At 39.9% G+C, this 20,783-nt stretch overlaps 1 protein-coding gene across 8 annotated transcripts; it reads left to right on the top strand.

Annotated features, from left to right (window-relative positions):
- The first annotated feature begins 9,520 nt into the window (after positions 1-9,520).
- On the top strand, positions 9,521-19,384 carry LOC309708388 (uncharacterized protein). Of its 8 annotated transcripts, none has more exons than XR_014277258.1 (9): positions 9,521-10,400; positions 13,422-14,095; positions 14,207-14,271; positions 14,435-14,562; positions 14,748-14,825; positions 16,433-16,825; positions 17,269-17,424; positions 17,645-17,694; positions 17,821-19,384. XR_014277258.1 is itself a non-coding variant. In XM_082536375.1 (9 exons), coding segments are annotated over exons 4-9 (798 nt in total). In that variant the 5' UTR covers positions 9,521-10,400; positions 13,422-13,542; positions 14,014-14,095; positions 14,207-14,270; the 3' UTR covers positions 17,941-19,384. The 8 variants fall into 8 exon arrangements, 5 of the variants coding, with proteins under 5 accessions (XP_082392501.1, XP_082392498.1, XP_082392500.1 ...); XM_082536375.1 differs by lacking the exon at positions 14,435-14,562 and having other exon boundaries at positions 13,422-13,542; positions 14,014-14,095; XM_082536372.1 differs by lacking the exon at positions 14,435-14,562 and having other exon boundaries at positions 13,422-13,542; positions 13,723-14,095.
- Positions 19,385-20,783: the final 1,399 nt, after the last annotated feature.

The following is a 20,783-nucleotide window of genomic DNA, read 5'->3' as shown; positions in this document are numbered from 1 at the left end:
TCACGTGTACACCACTTTGTATTGGTATTTCACGTGGAATTCCAATAAAATTGATTCATGTTTGTGGCTCTAATGTGACAAAATGTGGAAAAGTTCAAGGGGGCCGAATACTTTTGCAAGCCACTGTAGGTTGCACATATTACGGAGCCCCGCAGGGGACATGGGAGAAAAAAAAAATTAAGACGGGCTTTTGCGAGATCTCGCAAAAGTTTTAGCCGCATTCTTCGGCCTTCGACCTCCCGTTAGCTCGAAGCTAACACCGCTTTCCCGGCACATCGTGCCTCGACCTCCCAGTCGGCTTCGAGCCGGTGTCCGAAGAATGCGGCTAAATCTTTTGCGAGATCTCGCAAAGCTTTTGCGAGATCCCGAGTTTGCTTTGCGAGATCTCGCAAAAGTTTTGTGAGATCCCGAGTTAGTTTTGTGAGATCTCGCAAAAGTTTTGGAAGATCTCGCAAAAGTCCGTCTTAATTTTTTTTCTCCCATGTCCCCTGTGAGGCTCCGTAATATATATAGTGACTTAGAAGAGAGTGACCTAAAAATCCACATTTATTTGTTTTTTTTATTAGTTATATTGTCTGACTTTTTGAATATTTATAATTAAATTGCTATTTGCTGTTTTTTTAATTTACTTTTACGTAATCTGGACGCAAACTCTAGAGGGTTAGTGTTTTGGAAGTTATAGTAGCAGTCATTTTTGATTTCAGATAACTGCACTTTAAATTTCCACTTCAACTTTAAACTGTGCCTCAAAGATGTCACAAGATAAAAATTCACAAACCGCAACCATTATGTAGGCCATGTAGTGAACAGCAGGCTCACAGGAAAACCACAGAAACAAACATCTCTCGGACAACTGAATGCAACATTCAGACTTCACGCTGCACACTGTTGACCTTAAGACCTTTTCTCAGAGACTTTGCAGAGTAGATATCTGTATTGCTGCATTAAATGTTTTTTAAGCTTTTTTTTTAGCTCCTTTTGAACACTTGGTCTGCACCCAAAATCACATCACTTTCTTTATCACACTAGCCATAAGTAAACATCCACTGACTCTCTCCCTGAGTGAAAATTAAAGAAAAAAAGTAAGCACTGAATTTTTTTTGACTCAGAGCTGACATATTACATTTTTTTTATGTAAACTTTGTGCAAAAGATACTTGGCTGTTCACACATTCATTCGGAAAACAAACAGGTTCCTGTACATCTTTTGAAAACCTCTAAGTCATGCAGCCCTAACAGTTTAATGTTTAAAATTTGTCACACTGATTCACACTTCAGACTGACAAACATTTGTTCTCATTAAAATGTTGCTAACGCTGAGCCACACATGTGTGGGAAGTGGATTGTTTTAGAACAACAGCTCGGCAGTGGTTGCTGAGCAGATCACACCTGTATGTGTGCAAATGCATAGCTGTGAGCACATAAGCCACAGCTGGGCCACTGCCCTCCCCTAGAGAACAGACTGATGTGTCATAGGGCAAACAATTTAAGAAGCCCTACAGTTATACTTTTTATGTGAAGTGACTCCAATTGGTCATTTGAATAAGTCTTTGTTGAATATTAGAAAGAACTTTCACCTTTAGATAGAGAGCAGGTTGTAATATACAATTATTATGTTAATTCTGCCTTAATTCTGATCATCAACCATTTCAGCATTTCTACCTGGTTTGTGATTATGTTTATATTTCAGGAGCTGTTTCCTACAGTCATCACATAATCAGTGGATTAGTGCTGAAAGTCACAGTCAGACCAGAAGACAGTACAACTCTTGACTGAGTGTAAAAAATAAACTGGACATTTGTCTTTATTGTGATACAGGAACTATTATCATGTGAACGACCCAATATCATGGCAAAGCCTGTAATAGACACGCCGGTCCACTGTGTCCATTTCATGCTTTGCCCCTCCAAAATGTGAAATGAACATGCAGAAGCTGCAATAAGTTGCATTAAGCTGCAATAACAGCAGAGGGAAATATTTTATTTCAAGCCAGCATGAACATACGGCCGTGTCTGTTACACATTTTGCCATGATACTGGGTTGACTAGTTTCTTTGGCATGACTGACCACAGGCAATAAATGGTTCAATCTCCATCCGTTTTTCTTTGGCTTACATAGGACTGGGAGTTGTTTCCTTTAATTCTTATTTTATTTTGGTAACCTTTGTCTCTTGTGCTTTAGTCCTCTGGGGTCCAGGGTATTGCTGGCCATTTTAAGGGTATTTTGTAATGACTTATGAGATTATTCCTCATTAATTTTCAAATATGGGATAATGGGCTCTAAATCACCATTATATATTTTTCGTAATAATTGTTTAACACAACAAAACAGACCTTTCACCTTTTCATGTATTTCAAAACTGGTTTTTTTTTAGGAGAACTGGATTGTAAATGTGCCTGTCTTTAAAGTACTTTGGGTCAGCTTTTTTCAGTTTTTTAAATATCCTATATAAATAAAATAGAGTCAATACAAAAACAAAAATAAATTCAGATATAATTTATTCATAGTGCATGTCTGAGGCATATTTTTTCACCTCAAAAAAAGGAATTTATTTTATATGGTTAAGTAGGTTGCGTTTGAATGTCTGAAAATAGTCTATAGGTAATTATTCAGCTGAAGTTACAACTACACAGCAAATTCAAAAGTGTTAAATGTTTTGGTGTTAATAGTCTTCTTGCAAAAGTAGAGTTAATTTCACTCTAAGCAGAATCACATTCTTTTAATGTAACTCTGAGGCGTAAAATGATAGTAGTTAAAATCGAGTGTTAAAAATGAGTGTTTCTCTGTCAAATCTGGAGGTGTTACAATGGAAACATTAACTCTTGACCTCTTAACTCTGAACTCCTACAGGGGCTATGACACCAATAGAGTAAATTCACAGACTCCGCCCCCAGCACGGCTCCAATCGAAGCTGAAGTGAAGCCGTTTCAGAACATTTTGCTCTACATATTTGAGTTGTTTGCCATGCTTGGTAAGTCATTTTTTCAAAGATTGTTTCAATTATTATTATGAGCTTTTACTTCTGTGGCTCTTTGGAGTTGAGACAAAGCTGTGTGAAAGGCATTAGCCATGTTGCTCGGTGATAGCATAATATTCTGTTTTAGCTAGCTGAAAGGTATTATTTGCGGGCAAATACCACAGCCTTGAAAAAAAGCTTGCATGTGAATTTTCAGTCAAACTTTTGGTCAAATACACCTAAAACAATGTCTAGAATGTGAAATGTTGGTATAATGGTGCTACTTGAAGCCTGAAAACGATCGCCCATAAAAAAAAAACAAAAAAAAAAACGAGCAAACAGCAGTAGCAGACGTCCTGACTGGGTTCTACGTTAGCATAGATCCCTCCAGAGTTTTGTGCACACGGTTTAGGTAAAAATGAAAAAGGTTGAGGTTTTACATTTAGTTCAGTATTACCTGTTGCCTGTGTCTTTGTCTTTTGGGAAAATACTTTACACAAGTAATGGCTCAAAGAGGATTCCTTTTTTTTTTTTTTACTGTGCTGCAATTGTTTACTGGATTATTTGTGCCATTAATTAATGTCAACTAATTTTTATTCAATCTCCGCACAGGATATGCTTGTGAAGATGGAATATGGGGGAGAGCAGAAGTGCGTTGAAGTTCCACAAAGGGATGAATGAAGGACATGCATATTGTATTGAAGAAATAAGTGATGAGAATGCTGTTATTTGCATTTACCAGCTCATCTATGTCAGACCTTTTGATAAACAAAATTCTAATGAAAGTGAGAACATGTATACTGTTACATCTTTCAGAAAATGTTTTGAAATTGTGGTGCACAGTTCAGAATAAATGTTTTTCAAAAACCATTGCGTCTTTTTAGTAAATGTTTATTTCCAAAAGAAATTTCTAGAAGTTCAGAACAGTAAAATTCCTGCTTTTTAGAATGAATTAGAAGATAACTCTTACGTAGTTAAACTAAAATACTCTTTGAGAGTTAATATATAAACTCTTAACACCAAGTGTTAAATTATCAACTCCAGACAGATTTGGTGTTTAACACTAAATCAGAGTTAACGTACTAACTCTCCAAAAAGAGTTAAATTAACACTCTCTGGTGTGGACCCATATAGACACTTTAATAGTGTTGAAATCAAATCCGACAGTGTTAATTTGGACATGCTGGATTTGCTGTGTATGATGACCACTAAGAAGCAAACAATACTTCATGACTGAAACATTGCTCTTCCCGTATATGAGAGATATGTGGTTATTCTTTGCCTAGCTGAAGGGACTGCGACAGTGATCTCTGTCTCTGTGCTGGTGGTCTAGGTCTCTCTGAGGGATTTCCTTCCTCCTCGCTTTGTTTCTCTTGCAGTTTGTTCCAGGCTAAAGCTTTTTTCTTTTTGTGGTCTTTTAAGTCTGTATATGAGTTGGTGGTGTTTCACAGTAGATGATTTCTTTGTAAGATGCTTTTCGCAGTGTACCTCTACTCATTTGTCTGCTTTATTACTCACTATGGCCTGAGTCAATCTGCTCAGTGCTATTGAGTCAGGTGACAGCAAGACCACTAAATACAGTAGAGCATTGAGGAGGGGGCGGAGCAAAGTATGCCTGCATGAGGGGAGTGATGTTTGTACATATATTTCTACTTTCTGATGAATGAGAGCAACTTACTGAACTTAGAAGAGAGAAAAAACTAAAGTATCAATCCTATCACACTCATATCGATCCATTACTAATGCCAGTGTTGGTACTGGTATTGTTGATATTTGGATCCGCTCACTCTCACTGCTCATTATCACATCTTTGCTCATACTTGTTGCTCAGCATTTCCTGTGTTCCCTAGAAGTTTAGGTTTTTTTTCCTACTTAGTGTTTGTCAGTGCTTTGTTTTACACTTGTTGAAATCAACAAAGAAGGATCATACCTTTGCCTATGCCCAAATGTTCAGGGACATGGTGCCTATTGAAAGGGGGAACTGCAGCTGCTGGAGCTGGTCATCTTTGAGTAGTTTGTGGTTTTAAGTAGTTTGTGGGGAGCGAAGACGAAAGAATGGGTCTGCTACCACTGGCCAGCAAGCCTGGAGGCAGCAGTTATTCCATTCAATTAAATGTTATTAATATAGTGCCAAATCACAACAACTGTTGCCAGAAGGCGCTTTTAATTATGCTTTCAAAGGACCACCTCCCTGGACCTCCTGCCTGCACACTCCTAGCTGTGAAGGACAAGCCAGTTCCAGCTTAGAAGAGGAAGCTCATCGGATCCTCTCCAGTGCTACCAACCACTGTTGAGTGTTTGCTGGGGGAACATCCTAACAACCCTGTTCTCTCTACTTTGGTCTTCTCAGGTCCCACTTGCTATAAGCGCTGCTTCCAACTCACATCGAGGTACCCAGATATCAGGGAGGAAATGTTGGAAGTACAGACAACCCGGATACTCCTGTTAATCAGGATGTTATGGTCAATGGTGTCAAAGGCAGATGTCAAGTCCAACAAAACCATGACTGAGGATGCTCCGGAGTCAGCTGACATCATAATGTCACTAGAGACTTTAAGTAATGCAGGTTTCTGTTGAGTGACTTTTACGGAAACCTGACTGAAATTTGTCATAAATTTCATGTTTTTCTAAAACTGTGGTAAGTTGATCTGCAACTACTTTTTCCAGAATTTTCGATAATAATGGAAGCTTAGAGATAGGCCTATAATTCTTAAGCTGAGTTGGATCCAAACTGCTCTTTTTTAATATCGGCTCAACAACAGCATGCTTACAGAACGTAGGGACCACACCTGTTAAAAGAGAGGCATTGCATATCTCTACAATAGAGGGGCCAATGACAGAGAGAGCATTTTTAAACAGCCCAGCAGGTAGAATGTCATTTGCACAAGTGGTAATTTTCATTTTATCCAGCAGGAGTGAAAGGTCATGTATGGTCATTGGGTTAAACACTGACAGTAAATGAGGGGGAGGTGGCCCAGAGACAAAAACAGATGGTATTGAAGAACCAATGCTCATACGGACATGATCAACTTTATCCACAAAGAAATTCAGAAACTCATCACTCTCAGATATAGATGTCACAGGTACTCGGTGAACCACGGGGGAAACAATAGAGTTTATGGAGTCAAACAGTACCTTGGAATTTCTCTTGCTTGATGATATTAACTGAGAAAAATATCCTGATCTGGCTGTTTTTATGGTTTCATGAAAGGAAACCCTAAGGTGGAGCCTGTGAACTTCGAGTTTGGTTGATTTCCAAAGGCGTTCTACTTTTCTACAGATTCTTTTGACCTTCCTTACATCATCATTTATCCACGGATGAGCTCTTTTTGGGGCAGCAGTGACAGATTTCATAGGTGCCACTGAATTTAAAATCTCCAAGCACTGATTATTAAAATACTGTGTAGCAACATCAGCATCAGTGCAGCCACTGATCACATGAGGGTCCAACATATTAGAAAACTTCAAAGCAACATCCTGATTTATGAACCGCTTATGGAACATGAGATTAGAAGGTGGTGCGTACAGTGGGAAGCTAAGACTAAAAGTAACACAGGAATGGTCACTCACTTGTACGTCTTTAACACAGACATTAGTTATGTCTAAGCCAAGAGAAAACACAAGGTCCAAGGTGTGGCCTTTAATGTGGGTGGGTCCAGAGACATGCTGAATATAACTAAAAGAGTCTGTAATAGATAAAAAGTCAGAGGCCATGCTACAGCTAAGATCATCCACGTGGAGGTTGAAATCCCCAATCATTAAGACTTTCTCCAGTTTAATAATGGAAGATAAAAAGTCTGTAAAATCTTTAATAAAAACACCAGCGGGGCCGGGAGGGCGGTAAATTAAAACACAATAAAATATATCTGAAGAACCAACCTTAAGAAGTTGTGACTCAAAGGAAGGGAAAAACTCAGAGTCCATAGTCCTGCAAGCGAAATTGTCTCGGTGAACAGTGACCAGACCACCACCACGACGGTCCAAACGCGGAGTCCCAATGAAGCGACAGCCGACCGAGCAGAGCTCATTAAGGTGGATAAATTCATTCTCCCGCTGCCAAGAGAAACATGAAGTCCAGATTATTACTGCTAAAAAAGTCATTCAGTACAAATGATTTGTTGGCTATGGAGCGAGCGTTCAGGAGAGCGATCTGAAGCGGAGGTGACAGGCTGACGTTATCAACAGCTGATTGACGGGGAATTGACAGCAGACACCTGGAAAGAGGACGTAGTCTCCCGGTACTTCTAGCTGTGGAACTGTGGTCTTGTAGAATGATAGGCCAAAGTGAAAACATCCCGCATCTCCAGACAAGACGCCGATCCAGGTAATCGTTCTGTTCGCCCGTGATGAAAAGCCGGGTAGGTGGTAACCGATCGGCCTTATCCGCGTCCTAGAGGGGAACCGGTACCAAATACCGGAGACGTTCTCTACCATGGAGCGGAAGAAATCCCCTCTGTCGGGCACGTTTCCTTTTAGTCTTGACACCAGACCTACAGCCCCTTCTAGACGATCTCCTTAACCTTGTTTTTGCTCCTGGGTTATTGTTTGGAGCTAAGAACAGGTACCGGTAGTCGGGAGAGGGAGGAGGGCAGACAAATGGCGGAGGGAAAGCCTGGTGGTAGCTCTGCCAGCTGTCAAAAGTTTTTTCCATACATATTTTGATACTCAACAATGTATGTGAACTGTAGATCCGAGTAGCAATTAGACCTTCATGATATATCACAGATGAGATGACAAGATAAAAAACAATATCCTGAAGCAGTCGACAAAAACACGGAGCAGCAACAGCGGCCAAGCCGAACACAGGCGCCATGTTGCAAGCATCCACTAGTAAAGCTAGTTTTCGGTGGTACGTTCATGGTGACACTGACAAATATCCCATGGTGCCAGTGGAAATTGTTAGGATGCCTGGGTCGTTGACCCAGGGTTTTTGAGTTTATTATCTTATTTATAATTTCTAGTCTTTGGGTTTTTGTTAGAGTCATGTCTTATGGTTTGTCTCTGTGTAATCCTTAGTTGCTGTCTCCCCTGTCCACTATTCCCCGTGTCCAGTTAGTGTCTGTGTCTGCCCTGGTCCCACGTCTCTGTTCCCTCTGTTGTAGTGCCTGCATGTGAGTCTGTGTCTTTGTTCAGTCTGTGTTATGTGTTTCCTGTTTTGAAGGTCTCTGTCTTATCTCAGTGTGTTCAGTTTACGCTTCCTTCTCTCGTCAGTTCTGATTGCCCCAGCTGTGTTTCCCTCCTGTTGTCCATTCCCTGATTGCTCCCTCTATGTATTTAAGCCCTCTGTTGCAGTTTGTCATTGTCGTGATCTACCGTTTATTTTGCTGTGTGTTTTGGCTGCCTGTGTAAGTTATTTGGATTCTTACTTTTGTTCTGTTTGAGTTCAGCATTAAAGCTGTTTCAGTTTACGTTTGTCTCTGGAGTCTGCACCTTGGGTCCTTTTCTTGCCTGCACACAGCCGTCACATAACAGAAATAAATAGGAATAAAAATTAACCAGAGTTTAGGTTGAGCACGCCAGCTTAAAATTTGTGTAGGGTTCTGTGATTGGGGTTGTTGTTGGTGTGTATGTTCAGCTGCAGCCGTGTCTGGAAAACAGAAACTGTGAATAAAATATGATGGAAAGCATGAAAATGTGGTCTGATCTTCTGTGGATCTAATACAGTAACCTTTAAGTGAGGTCCCATTTGAGCTCATTGGGCCATTTCACCAGAGTGCACCATTTCACATTAGTTCTAGGGATTATGCAACACAATATCCTGAAGTATTGCCCCTGTGCAGCATTTCTGCAGACTGTGGTGCAAGCAGTGTTTCAGGTCATCTTCTGAGTCAGCATCCCAAAAGAGATCCTGACTGATCGGGGAACTCGTTCATGTCTCACACTTTAAAAGAACTATTGTGCATTAAATCAGTTCCAACAAGCATCTATCACCGTCAGACTGACGGGTTGGTAGACCAAACGGAACAAGACTTTAAAGTACTTGATTTGTAATGAATCTAATTGGGACTGATTGTTAGACCTTCTGTTGTTTGTATGGGAGGTACCCAAGGGCTGCATTGGATATTCTCCCTTTGAGCTGCTGTTTGGCAGGAAGTCACGGGTGTGTTAAATATAACTCACTCACTTCCTGTTTTATTTTGGGAGGTTGTGTTCCTTATTTGTTGTCTTAAGTTTTGCTTTAGTTTTGATTCACTTCAGTTATGTGGTTTTCCCCTTGTGTCTCCACTTACCCTAATCACCCTCCTGTCTCAATCTCCCTTTGTGCTTTTTCAAGGCAGTTCACCTTCATGTTGGGAAACATGAAGGTGGGGTAACTTTGCACCAAATGCAAAGTTACCCCACTCACACTCACGCAGCGGGAACACAGATACAGATATTTGTTCACCTTCTCTGCAAAAAGGCCAGAATCAAAAAATTGAAATGTGGACATACCAAACTTAAATATATAAAATTCCCCTCGTCTATCCATTTTTTTTCTGACTTGTTTTATTTGTATCAGTCTCTTTCAATATTGGTCTTCTGCGCAGGTTTAAACCAAGAAGGAACAATTTACAAATTCAATTCAATTCAATTTTATTTATACAGCGCCAAATCACAACATCAGTTACATCAAGGCAGTTTATATTTTAAGGCAGACCTTTCAATAATAATTACAGAGAAAAACCCAACAATCATATGACCCCCTATGAGAGAGCACTTTGGCGACAGTTAAAAACTCCCTTTTAACAGGAAAAAACCTCTGACAGAACCAGGCTCAGGGAGGGGCGGCCATCTGCCGTGACCGGTTGGGGTGAGAGAAGGAAGACAGGATAAAAGACATGCTGTGGAAGAGAGCCAGAGATTAATAACAAGTATGATTCAATGCAGAGAGGTCTATTAAGTGAGAAAGGTGACTGAAGAAGAAATACTCAATGCATCATTGGAATCCCCCCAGCAGCCTACGCCTATTGAAGTGTAACTAAGTGAGTATACAGGGTCACCTGATCCAGCCCTAACTATATGCTTTAGCAAAACGGAAAGCTTTAAGCCTAATCTTAAAAGTAGAGATAGTGTCTGCCTCCCGAATCCAAACTGGAAGCTGGTTCCATAGAAGAGGGGCCTGAAAACTGAAGGCTCTGCCTCCCATTCATTGGTGTGTGTTATCTGACTTCAAGGAAAGATAAAGTTGGGTATCATCTGTGTAGCAGGTTGAAAAAAGCTACATGTTTATTTTTGTAAGAAAACCAATTACCCCCTTATTTTTTGTTTATTATTGTGACTTATTTTGACATTGTTATGTGTTGTTATATTGGTTATATTTCATTATGCCAGTAGATGGTGCTCTTGCACTGCTGTGGAACTACCAGAGACTCTAGCTATAGGCTCTGCGCATGCGCAGCTCAGAAATAAATGAGCTCCGGCCTGAGCAAGACGCTAACTTCGGTGTCCTCTCTATTAATCCACAGGTACTGACAAACAAACTTTTATGTTACCGAACTGGTTCTAAATGTCATGTAAGTTGAGTAACAACTGTTCGGCTATATTTTGAGATGAGAGTGATGATGTTGTTTTGTGGTATTTTGTTGTAATGAGTATTAGTGTATCATCGGCATAATGCTATAATGCTACGTAGCACTATAAGTATATGCTATGACAGTGGCAACCTGCGACTTCCGAAAATGTGTTGTAGTGTTTGTTTTAGTGTTAGCCAAGCAGTACTGAGTACATGTATTAAGAGGAAAGCCTTTTGTTGGTGAAACAACGTTGCAGTCGTCTGCCGCCATGTTATGTTGCGTTCAAGGGACGCCATGTTCAAAAGTAATAGCGTATATGGCGCGAATGTGGGGAAAGGTTGTGTGAATGTGAGATGGGTTATTTTGGTATGTTGTTATGCTTTAACCGTGAGTGTTTTGTTTAAGTTGTGAGTATGTAAAGTCATTTTGAATTAGTTTGTATTTATTTTGCTTTTGAGAGAATGCTTTTTGTAACTTCATTTTTGTTTATGAACTCTGTTATTTTATGGGAAGAATGCATGGTCTAGTGTGATTTGTATTGTGTATATGTAGAGAAATAAATGAGCTCCGGCCTGAGCAAGACGCTAACTTCGGTGTCCTCTCTATTAAGCCACAGTTTGCTCATATTTGGCTACGCAGTGCTCTCTAGCCTGTGTGCCGCTTGCTGCCGGTCCAGATTCCCCTAGGTCTGGTGCCGGTAACATCTGCAAAGCAATGAAAATAAATGTTTTGCCTTCTGATGATACTACCTAAGGGAAGCATGTATAAAGTCAACAGAATTGGTCCTAGTACTGAACCCTATGGAACTCCATAATTAACCTTGTATGAAGTGTATGAAGAAAACTCTCCATTTACATGAACAAATTGAAGTCTGTTAGATATGATACAAACCACTGCAGCGCAGTACCTGTAATACCTACAGTGTGCTCTAATTGCGCTAATAGGATATTATGGTCGACAGTATCGAATGCTGGACTGAGGTCTAACATGACAATCACAGAGATGTGTCCACTGTCAGGGGCACTTCAAATAAGCTATTCCTCTGCAGATGACCTGTTAGCTGTTTGACAATTACTCTTTCAAGATTTTTTAATATGAAAGGAAGGTTGGAGATTGGCCTGATTAGCTAAGATAGCTGGATCAAGAGATGGCTTTTTAAGTAAAGGGTTAACTATTACCAGCTTGAAGGCCTGTGGTACATAGAAGATAGGCTGATCATATTTAAGAAGCATAAATCAATGGTAGGACATCCTTGAGCAGTCTTGTAGGAATGGAGTCTAAAAGGCACGTCAATGGTTTGGAGGAAAGTTGGTTGTTTTCTTCAATCAGTGATCAATAGTAAGATATTCTAGCTTTCCGGAGGACTTTCTTATAAAGCAGCAAACTATTTCTCCAGGCTAAATGATGATCTTCTAAATTTGTTTTGTCATTTCCTCTCCAGCTTATGAGTTATCTGCTTTAAGCTACGTTTTTGAGAGTTATACTGAATAAAGTACTTCTCATCTGAGGCTCTCTTTTTACAGGAGCTACAGTATCCAGAGTTATGTGTAGTGAGGAGCTAAAATTATTAACAAGATAATCGATCTCTGTTGGAGTAGCATTCAGGTAGCTGCTCTGCTCTGTGTTGGTGCAACGCATTGAAGATGTTAACAGTGGGTGAATTATGTTCTTAAACTTAGTTACAGCACTTTAAGAAAGTCATCCACTGTGATGAAATCTACTCCCCATAGCGAAGACCCTATAAAAAAGTGAACATCAAAAGGTGTTTCTGGTTAGGATACTGGAAGCACTGATAGAACATCTAGTGACAGGAGGTGTAAATTCTGAGACTTCTAACTTTAACGAATTTATTATGAACAACAGACGTGAGACTTAGCCCTTCAGTGGTATTGTTCTCATCAAAGTCAGTTTTCATTTGGAGAATTTTCTACAACTTCCATCTATCCATCCATCTTCTTCCGCTTATCCAGGGCCGGGTCGCATGGGCAGCAGCCCAAGCAGAGAAGCCCAGACCTCCCTCTCCCCAGCCACCTCCTCCAGCTTATCCGGGGAACACCACGGCGTTCCCAGGCCAGCCGAAAGATATAATCTCTCCGGCGTGTCCTGGGTCTGCCCCGGGGCCTCCTCCCGGTGGGACATGCCAGGAAAACCTCGCCCAGGGGGCATCCTTGTCAGATGCCTGAACCACCTCAACTGGCTTCTTTCAATGTGGAGAAGCAGCGGCTCTACTCTGAGCCCCTCCCGAATGGCCGAACTTCTCACCCTATCTCTAAGGGAGAGGCCAGCCAGAAGCCCATTTCTGCCGCTTGTATTCACAATCTCATTCTTTCGGTCACTACCCAACGCTTGTGACCATAGGTGAGGGTAGGGGCGTAGATCGACCTGTAAATTGAGAGCTTTTCTTTTACACTCAGCTCTGGAAATATGAACTTTTCTATAACTTTTCTATCCCTACCCAGACTTATGATTTCAGCTAAGTTCTCTCTCAAGAACTTCACAAATTCTCTCTGAGCGCTAGAGAAAACACAACCTTTATCACTCTCACTATCTGGCAATCATATCAAGCAGATCAGGTGAGTTGTTTTTGAAGCATCTCGCACTACCTTGGCCTTTGGTCATCCCTGGCTCAGTACTTTTAACCCCAGTATTGATTGGTGTCTGTGGTGGTGTGAGGTCTTTAGGAGGGGGAGGCGTGGTGCAACAGGCTCAAGGGGCAATGCCAGGGAGGCTGATGGACCAGCACCAGCTCATTTGCAGTAATTAGGTTTCTCCCTTTTTAGTGACACTGGGAGCTGTGATGGGTTAGGGGAGTCCAACACGACATTGGTGCCAAACAGAAAACGGTGCACAAACCGAATAAAAGAAAAAGAAACCCATAACAAGAAAATTGTGTGGTCTGATTTGTGTGTATGGTCAGCATCAACACTTCCTTGGTTTTAAAAAGTTTTATTGCTGTTTCATCTGGAATTTCAGCAAGCTTGCTTAGCCGCTACTAAACTGACATCTCCCAGAACTCCACTACTCAGGAAGCCTTTCTCTCTCAAGAAACACGCTGATCCTCCAGATTTTGTCACTGGTCTTTGATGTTCCTCAGGTAACACAGTCATCTTGAAAATCATTGAAGAGTTTTCTAAGTCTGTCCATTTTGTTGCTCCTCTCAAACTCTCCTTGGTTGTAAAAACAGCCCAGTTTCTCACCTTTCTTCTGACTATGTGATTGCCCACGGGACATTGTTTCTTCCCATGAACCTCAGTTAACCTCATTTCTTTGGAAGGAGCTGTGTCCAGCACTGGGAGCTCAGACTAGTCCAGGGGTGGGCAATTCCAGGCCTCGAGGGCCGGTGTCCTGCAGGTTTTAAATCTCACCTTGGGTCAACACACCTGAATCAAATGATTACTTCATTACCAGCCTCTGGAGAACTTCAGGACATGTTGAGGAGGTAATTTAGCCATTTAAATCAGCTGTGTTGGATCAAGGACACATCTAAAACCTGCAGGGACACCGGCCCTCGAGGCCTGGAGTTGCCCACCCCTGGGCTAGTCTCTCTTCTGGCTTCCATCTCCAGATCAACAGGCAAGTGGAGAGAACTAACCAGGTTCTCGATGAGTCTACCCGTCAACCTGGAGCTCTCCGTTGTCCTGGATCAGGTGAATACCACTACTAATGACTTCCTCCCATTCAAGTCTTCAACGGGCTACTAACCTCTGCTTTTCCCTGGTGTGGTGAGAAATTGAGAAAATCTGTCCCCTCTTTCTTAGAATCAAGCGGAAGAACAAGTATCTGGCTGACTTCCACCAAAAACCTTCACTGAGCTACCTTCCAAGTCAGTTCTGGTTATCCACTAAAAATCTCCCTTTACAGTTTGAATCTAAGAAAAATCCCTCTCCAAACTAAACGGGTTATGATGAAATCAAGTCTCTATTTAACCCTCTCTCTCTTTGTCTATGTTACACAATACAAGAATTCGCATTTTTTATGTCTTCCAGCTATAGCCTGTTCGGTTCAGTCCATTTTACGCACAGTTTAGAGTCTTGGTCACAAGTGTAGGAAGAAATGAGCAAGATACTGACATGCTGATCAATGAACCATCTGCAACGATATACAAGCTGAATAGGTCTGTTTTAATGCAGAGACTTAATTAATTGTTTAAATTCTTCAACTTTTGTCCTGATTTTTCTTCTTTAGAGTTGTGTTGGTTTAATTTCCAATTTTGTGTTATGCATGACCTTTATAAAGATCATTGTGACTGGCATCAGTGAAAAGTGTCACAAGTTTTACTTGCTTTTTTTCTTGATTCAGTGCTGGTGAATAAACATTCCTCACCTCACTTATATGGACATGGGCTACTGAACTGCTGCTTAAGTGATCTCTTTGGAGGTAAAAATGGAGGGATGGAACTGGGTTAAACTGTCCTGACTGCTTGTGAAAATGTGACATTAGCATTACATGTTTTCTAAATCCAAATCTAGTTTTTAATATGTTCCAAGCACTAGGGCTGCCACGATTTGTCGACTAGTCACGATTACGTCGACTATCAAAATCGTCGACGACTGATTTAATAGTCGACGTGTCGTTTGAAGCTTTGTAAGATCGCAAAAGACGCAGGAATAATAGCAGGATTTAAGAGTGTAATAACGGACTGAAAGAGAAGATGGCAGCACAGCATGTACAAGGATGCCAGCTGCCGTTAAACCCCGAAGAAGAAGAAGCAGCTGTGTCCCAGAATTCATAGCGCGGCCCAGCTTAGTTTCCAACAATGGCGGTAGCTAGTTAGTTTTAATATTACTCTTATTATTCTTTCTGGGTCAAAAAATAAACGTTTAACATATTTTCAGGCGAGAATGTAGCTGTGTAAACCTCAAATATCTGCTCAGTTTATCAGGACACCACATATTTTCAAAAGCGCTCCGACGTTTTCGGAGACGTCTGTTACCCACTAGCTCGATAGCTAGCCGGGGGCTAGGTCACTAGCGCCGTGAGAACACCGGACTCCCGGCAAATTGTTTTCAAACCCACCGCCGTCTTTCGCGACTCAGGTTAAATATATATGAGTCACTTAGATAAATTAAAAATGTTATTGTTTGGCTTTTTTTTAGTATTTTATTTGTTCCTGAGTAAATCGGTTTGGCTGAGATTAAAGTTATAGTTTTTACACAGCTGAATAAACGTCAAGCAGACAGCTGATTATCAGAAGTGTGAGATGCTGGAGAATATACTCCGGTGTCCTGTTATATTTTAGATAGCAAGGAGTTTATTAAACTTTACCGAAACAATCTGCAAATTTCATTAAAATTTAATAAACTATCATCTTAGCTTTATTTTTAGTTAGCGCCTTAAAAGCTTAAAGCTGTAAGCTAATGATAGTTATATAAGAGCAGATGCTGCTGGTGCAATAAGCTGTGCATTTTACGTCCAGTGGATGATGATCTGATTAGTCGACTAATCGCATAAATAATCGGTGACTAGTCGACTATCAAAATAATCGTTTGTGGCAGCCCTACCAAGCACAAACTAAAACATATTTTGCACACTTCAAGTCTAATACATAATTTCATTCATGCTTCCTGATTTTATTATGGATCTATGCATGCAGTGCAATTGTGTCCATGTGTTATTTTCATTCACATAAAATCAAACGAACAGAAAACAGCCACAGAATAAAAGGTTCCATTCAACAAGCCAATCAGAACTTGAATTTCCTTAAAAGGAAACGTCTGTGAAGGGGACACTCAAGAGTGAGACCATTTTTGATATCTTTTAACTGCAAGTCGTCGTCAAACATGGACAGACTTCACATCATTTTTGTCCTTTTTTTAGGTAATATTTTGGAAGGAGCTTTTATGAAACATTCATTTTATTTAACATTTACCTGTTCTACTGATTATATTTGACATCATCTAAATCTACTTCTTTAGTCAACACTTACAACTATGTTGTACAATGTGAAACACTGGCAAAATGTGTTATTGTGTTTTGTATTTCAGGAGGTGATTGGATTTCTGGATCAGTGGTGGATCTGACAGTGAGATTGGGTGAAAACATAACTCTGTATTGTGACTCTACAAAACCACCTGAGGAATATATTGTGTGGTACAGAAATTGTACCCATGAAAATCAGCCTCCTCTTGTCCTAAAACTAACAAAGGATTCGTGGAAACCCATCTGTAACCGAGCAACTTTAGTGAATTCTCTACCTCGCTTCCACTTTGTAAACAACCAGTCCTCTGGATCGTATGACCTGCTGATTGTGAATATTTCTGATTCTGATGAGGGCCTCTATTACTGTGGAACTGAGCAGAAACAGCTACAGGATAAAAAGGATATTAACCTTGAATTTGTTCAGAGTTATGGCAGTGTGGTGACAAGGATTAAAATCAGTAAGTGCTCATGTGATTTTTTTTTTAACATTAAACATTAGTATCAATATTTAAAAAATGTAACTGTAACTTAGACTCAGGTTAATTGTCAAAAACAATTTTAAAAATGACATATTCTGAAACCATTACATGATTACACAATTATTTGAAACTTTTTAGGTTAAAATTGTCAAAATGCATTTTATATGAATTGCAGTTTAAATATTCTATCAGTAACATTGTGCATTGCTGACATATTTAATATGAAGTGTCAGACCATTAATAATGAAAAGCAAGATTAACTATTTTTAAACGAAACAAATATTTTGATTGCCATGCATGTTTTCTTTTCAAATGAGTTTTTCTAGTTTTCTGATGACTGAGATTCAACATCTCAAACATTAGAATGATAAAAAAAAAATATACACAGAGACCTAACTGAAACATGTTTGTGAACAATTTAGATTTCAGTGATCCACATTCTTCAATTTTAACTGGTCAAACATCTCCACAAGACTGCGGCTTGTGTTGGAAACTGCTCTTCATCCTGTGTCCAACTTTTGCAGCTCTCTCCTCTCTTCTTGTCTCTCTTCTTGTTCATTACCTCTGCCAGAAAACAGGTAATTGCTAAATATGGTACTTTTTTCAATCAATCCTCTTATCATCAAATTAGTATATTACTTAGTTTTTTCATCAGCTCAATTTGTAAACTTAACAATTTGTGCAAAATTTAAAAGCATTTTGCTAACATAAGAAAATTCCAGGCAATGAGGTTACTACATCTAAGTCAGTATAATGGTGGATTTTATTTTTTAATGATGTATTCATTTCTGTGGCCAGAAGTTGATCAACAAAGACCAGAAACCAGTGGGAAAACAAGAAGAACTCAGGTAAATTACATTAATATTCAATCCGTATTTTTTCAGCGCTTGTCATAATTAATAATTAATTCTAACAAAATGAATTATTTATAGAAAACCAATCATATTCATAATTACAAACAAATTCATTCACAGGATGAAGATGTGCTTTATGCTACAGTGGAAACACGTCAAGCAACAGAGCGATCCAAGAAGAAGATAACCTATAGTTCTGACTTATGCACCTATTCTACTGTCAAGACCTCTGGGGTCTAGATTTTACATTCAAAAGTGCATTATGAATTAATCAGAAGTCATTAAGTTTTTTGCTTTTGCCATTTTTCCTCTACCTATCAAGCTTAGTAATAATTATAATCGTCTATTTCTTCTTCAGTGAGCTGCTTGGTTTAGATGATATTTAAAGGTATATAGTCAGACATTTTTTTTTATTATTTTATGCAAAAAATATTGTTCTTGTAATTTCCGACAGACTGATGTATCATCATTAATCCATTAAAAATACATATGAAAATACATGAGTGCTTGTGAAAGCTCCCATGTTGCCCTGCCATCATGAATAGTGCCTGTGATGAAAATCACCTTTCTGCCTAATCACATTTTATGTATGTGGCTAGAGACTGGTCTCATATCCTGTATGCCAAAAACAGAAGACAGGACACCTCACAGGCATTTGTGTGGAGACAAATTTCAATTTCGGCTTGTTTCATCATGTCTGTGTTTTTTCATTTGAGTAGGGGTCCCATTCATCAAAGAAGCAAATACACAAAGAAAAGAGACAACATGACCAACACTGGGATAAAGAGAAAGTAAACACTGGCACCAGTGATACTGAAGTTGCCTGCTTTCTCGTTTAGGTCTCAAACCCAGGGATCTTGGTTGTTACATGACTGTTTAAACCAATTCACTATGCAGCCCCTATAACTGCATATAACACAATGGAAGTAGACACTCACTTATTTCATTAGGATTTTCCCATCTCTATGGTTTACGTCTTCAGTACTAAGTACTAATGTATGTCTCATGGCATGATTAAATATCTTTCCATTTGATACATAAATCTATACTGATATTATACAAAGTAAAACTGAGTAAATACCAATAACATCAGTGTCAATTACATCACAAATACCTTAGTGATGAATCGTTGGCTGTTCACGTCCTCTGATGGTGCCTTCTGATATAAAACCCAGCTGTAATGCTCTTTACACTTACACAGGTCTATTTCTACTGCCTTATAAATTACATATCTGCTTCTTCCTGTGTAAAATGTTTAACTGTTTGTTTTCTTTTGTTTCTTTGTTTAGTATTGTAATAAATAAAGTGTAATTAAGCAAGCAATAAGCAGTAGAGTGGTATTTATCAAAATCCATGCTGCATATAGTTTCTGGAGGCAGACAGAACAAAAAAAAACCATACTGCTGGAGGTCAAAGGAGAATGGCCAGATTGGTTCAAGCTAGGATTCTATGGGCTACACCTCCAAAAAAAACCCATAAACTCCCCCAAAACAGAATTCAAAGTTCCAAACATGAACTCTGTAATGAGTAGCTCCACCGTTATTGCTGATCACTTCAAAAGTTCATTGTGGCACGCTTGATGCAAGCATTTCCATGAGGTGAGTGGGAACATTTCTCCAAGTGGTAAAGACGGCCGCACGAAGGGCATCTACTTTCTGGAACTGTTGTCCATTTTTGTAAACTTCTCTTGCCATCCATCCCCAAAGGTTCTCAATTCAATTTAGATCAGGGGAACAAGCAGGATGGTCCAAATGATGTTATTCTCTAGGAAGAAGTCCCTTGTCCTGCAGGCATTGAATACTGTAGCACTGTCCTGTTGAAAAATCCAGACGAAGGCCTTCAGTCGTGAGGGATGGTCTCTGCAACATCTGGACATAGCCAGCGGTCGTTTGATGCCCCGGCACCTCCTGAAGCTCCATTGTTCCACTGAAGGAAAAGGCACCCCAGACCATTAAGGCCCCGCCTCCACTGTGGCATGTAGAAAACATCTCAGGTGGGATCTGATTGTCATGCCAATAAAGTTGGGAACCATCATGACCATCAAGGTTACTTTTTTTTCTTATCAGAGAATAAAACTTTCTTCCACCTTTCAGTGTTGCATGTTTGGTGCTCTCTTGCAAAGTCCAAACGGTCAGTTCTCTGGCGTTCATGGAGACGAGGCCTTTGAAGACAATTTTATTTTTGAAGCCTTTCAGTCTCAGATGCCATCCGATGGTTATGGGGCTGCAGTCGGCACCAGTAATGGTCTTAATTTAAGTCGAGGATCGTCCAGTATCTTGAGCTCCAGCTGAGTGCTGGTGAATTTTTTGGGGGTCTTCCACTTGACTTTTTTGTTCCACAACCCTCAGGATCTTTTAAGAAATTCCAAATGACTCGCTTACTGCATCCCACCTCAGCAGCAAAGGCACGCTGCAAGAGACCCTGCTTATGCAGTTCAACAACCCAACACGTTCAAAAAGGGAACGTTTTTTTGCCTTTGCCATCAGGACATCATGACAGTGTAACTACCTGAACGAAAATGACAATGAATCCACATTTTTGCACAGATTTGGCCTTTTGGCATACAGTCAAAACCTTTTGTTCAGTTTCAGTGTTGTTTCCAATAAATTGTGTGCTCAGAAAATGTTTTCACTCCCATTTCTTCTCGTTGCATGTTGAAACTCTACTTGTAACCTTGTTAAGATCCATGCAAAATATCTTAAACTTTTTGATCGGGACTGTACCTTTTTTGGATTTTGCAGGTGAATCAGTCTGTCACTGAAGGAACTGCCCAGCGTTGTCACTGTTTTGTACATGGTGTGGGATTTCCATGAGAGTTGATAGCCTAGCCATCAATCTCCTCTCAGAGGACTGAAACCATTAATATACTTTTGAAAATTCAGGCTTTTTTGCAGCCAGAGTAGTCACCCCATGCTGACCAATAGAATAACTGGAGGTTTAACGCACTTACACTCCTCTGGTTTAACCCTTTAAGACCTACCATAGAACCAAGTCCGCCAGAGCTTATATTATATTTTTACATGGTGTGGTGCCATTTTTGGGAGCATTTCAAGTTGCTATACATCAATACAACAATTATAGCC

Source organism: Aulonocara stuartgranti (assembly GCF_965226115.1).
Source record: "Aulonocara stuartgranti genome assembly, chromosome: 6".
In the NCBI taxonomy this organism is placed as follows: domain Eukaryota; kingdom Metazoa; phylum Chordata; class Actinopteri; order Cichliformes; family Cichlidae; genus Aulonocara; species Aulonocara stuartgranti.
The sequence above is the reverse complement of the archived record's forward strand: the minus strand, read 5'-3'. Positions and strand labels throughout refer to the sequence as shown.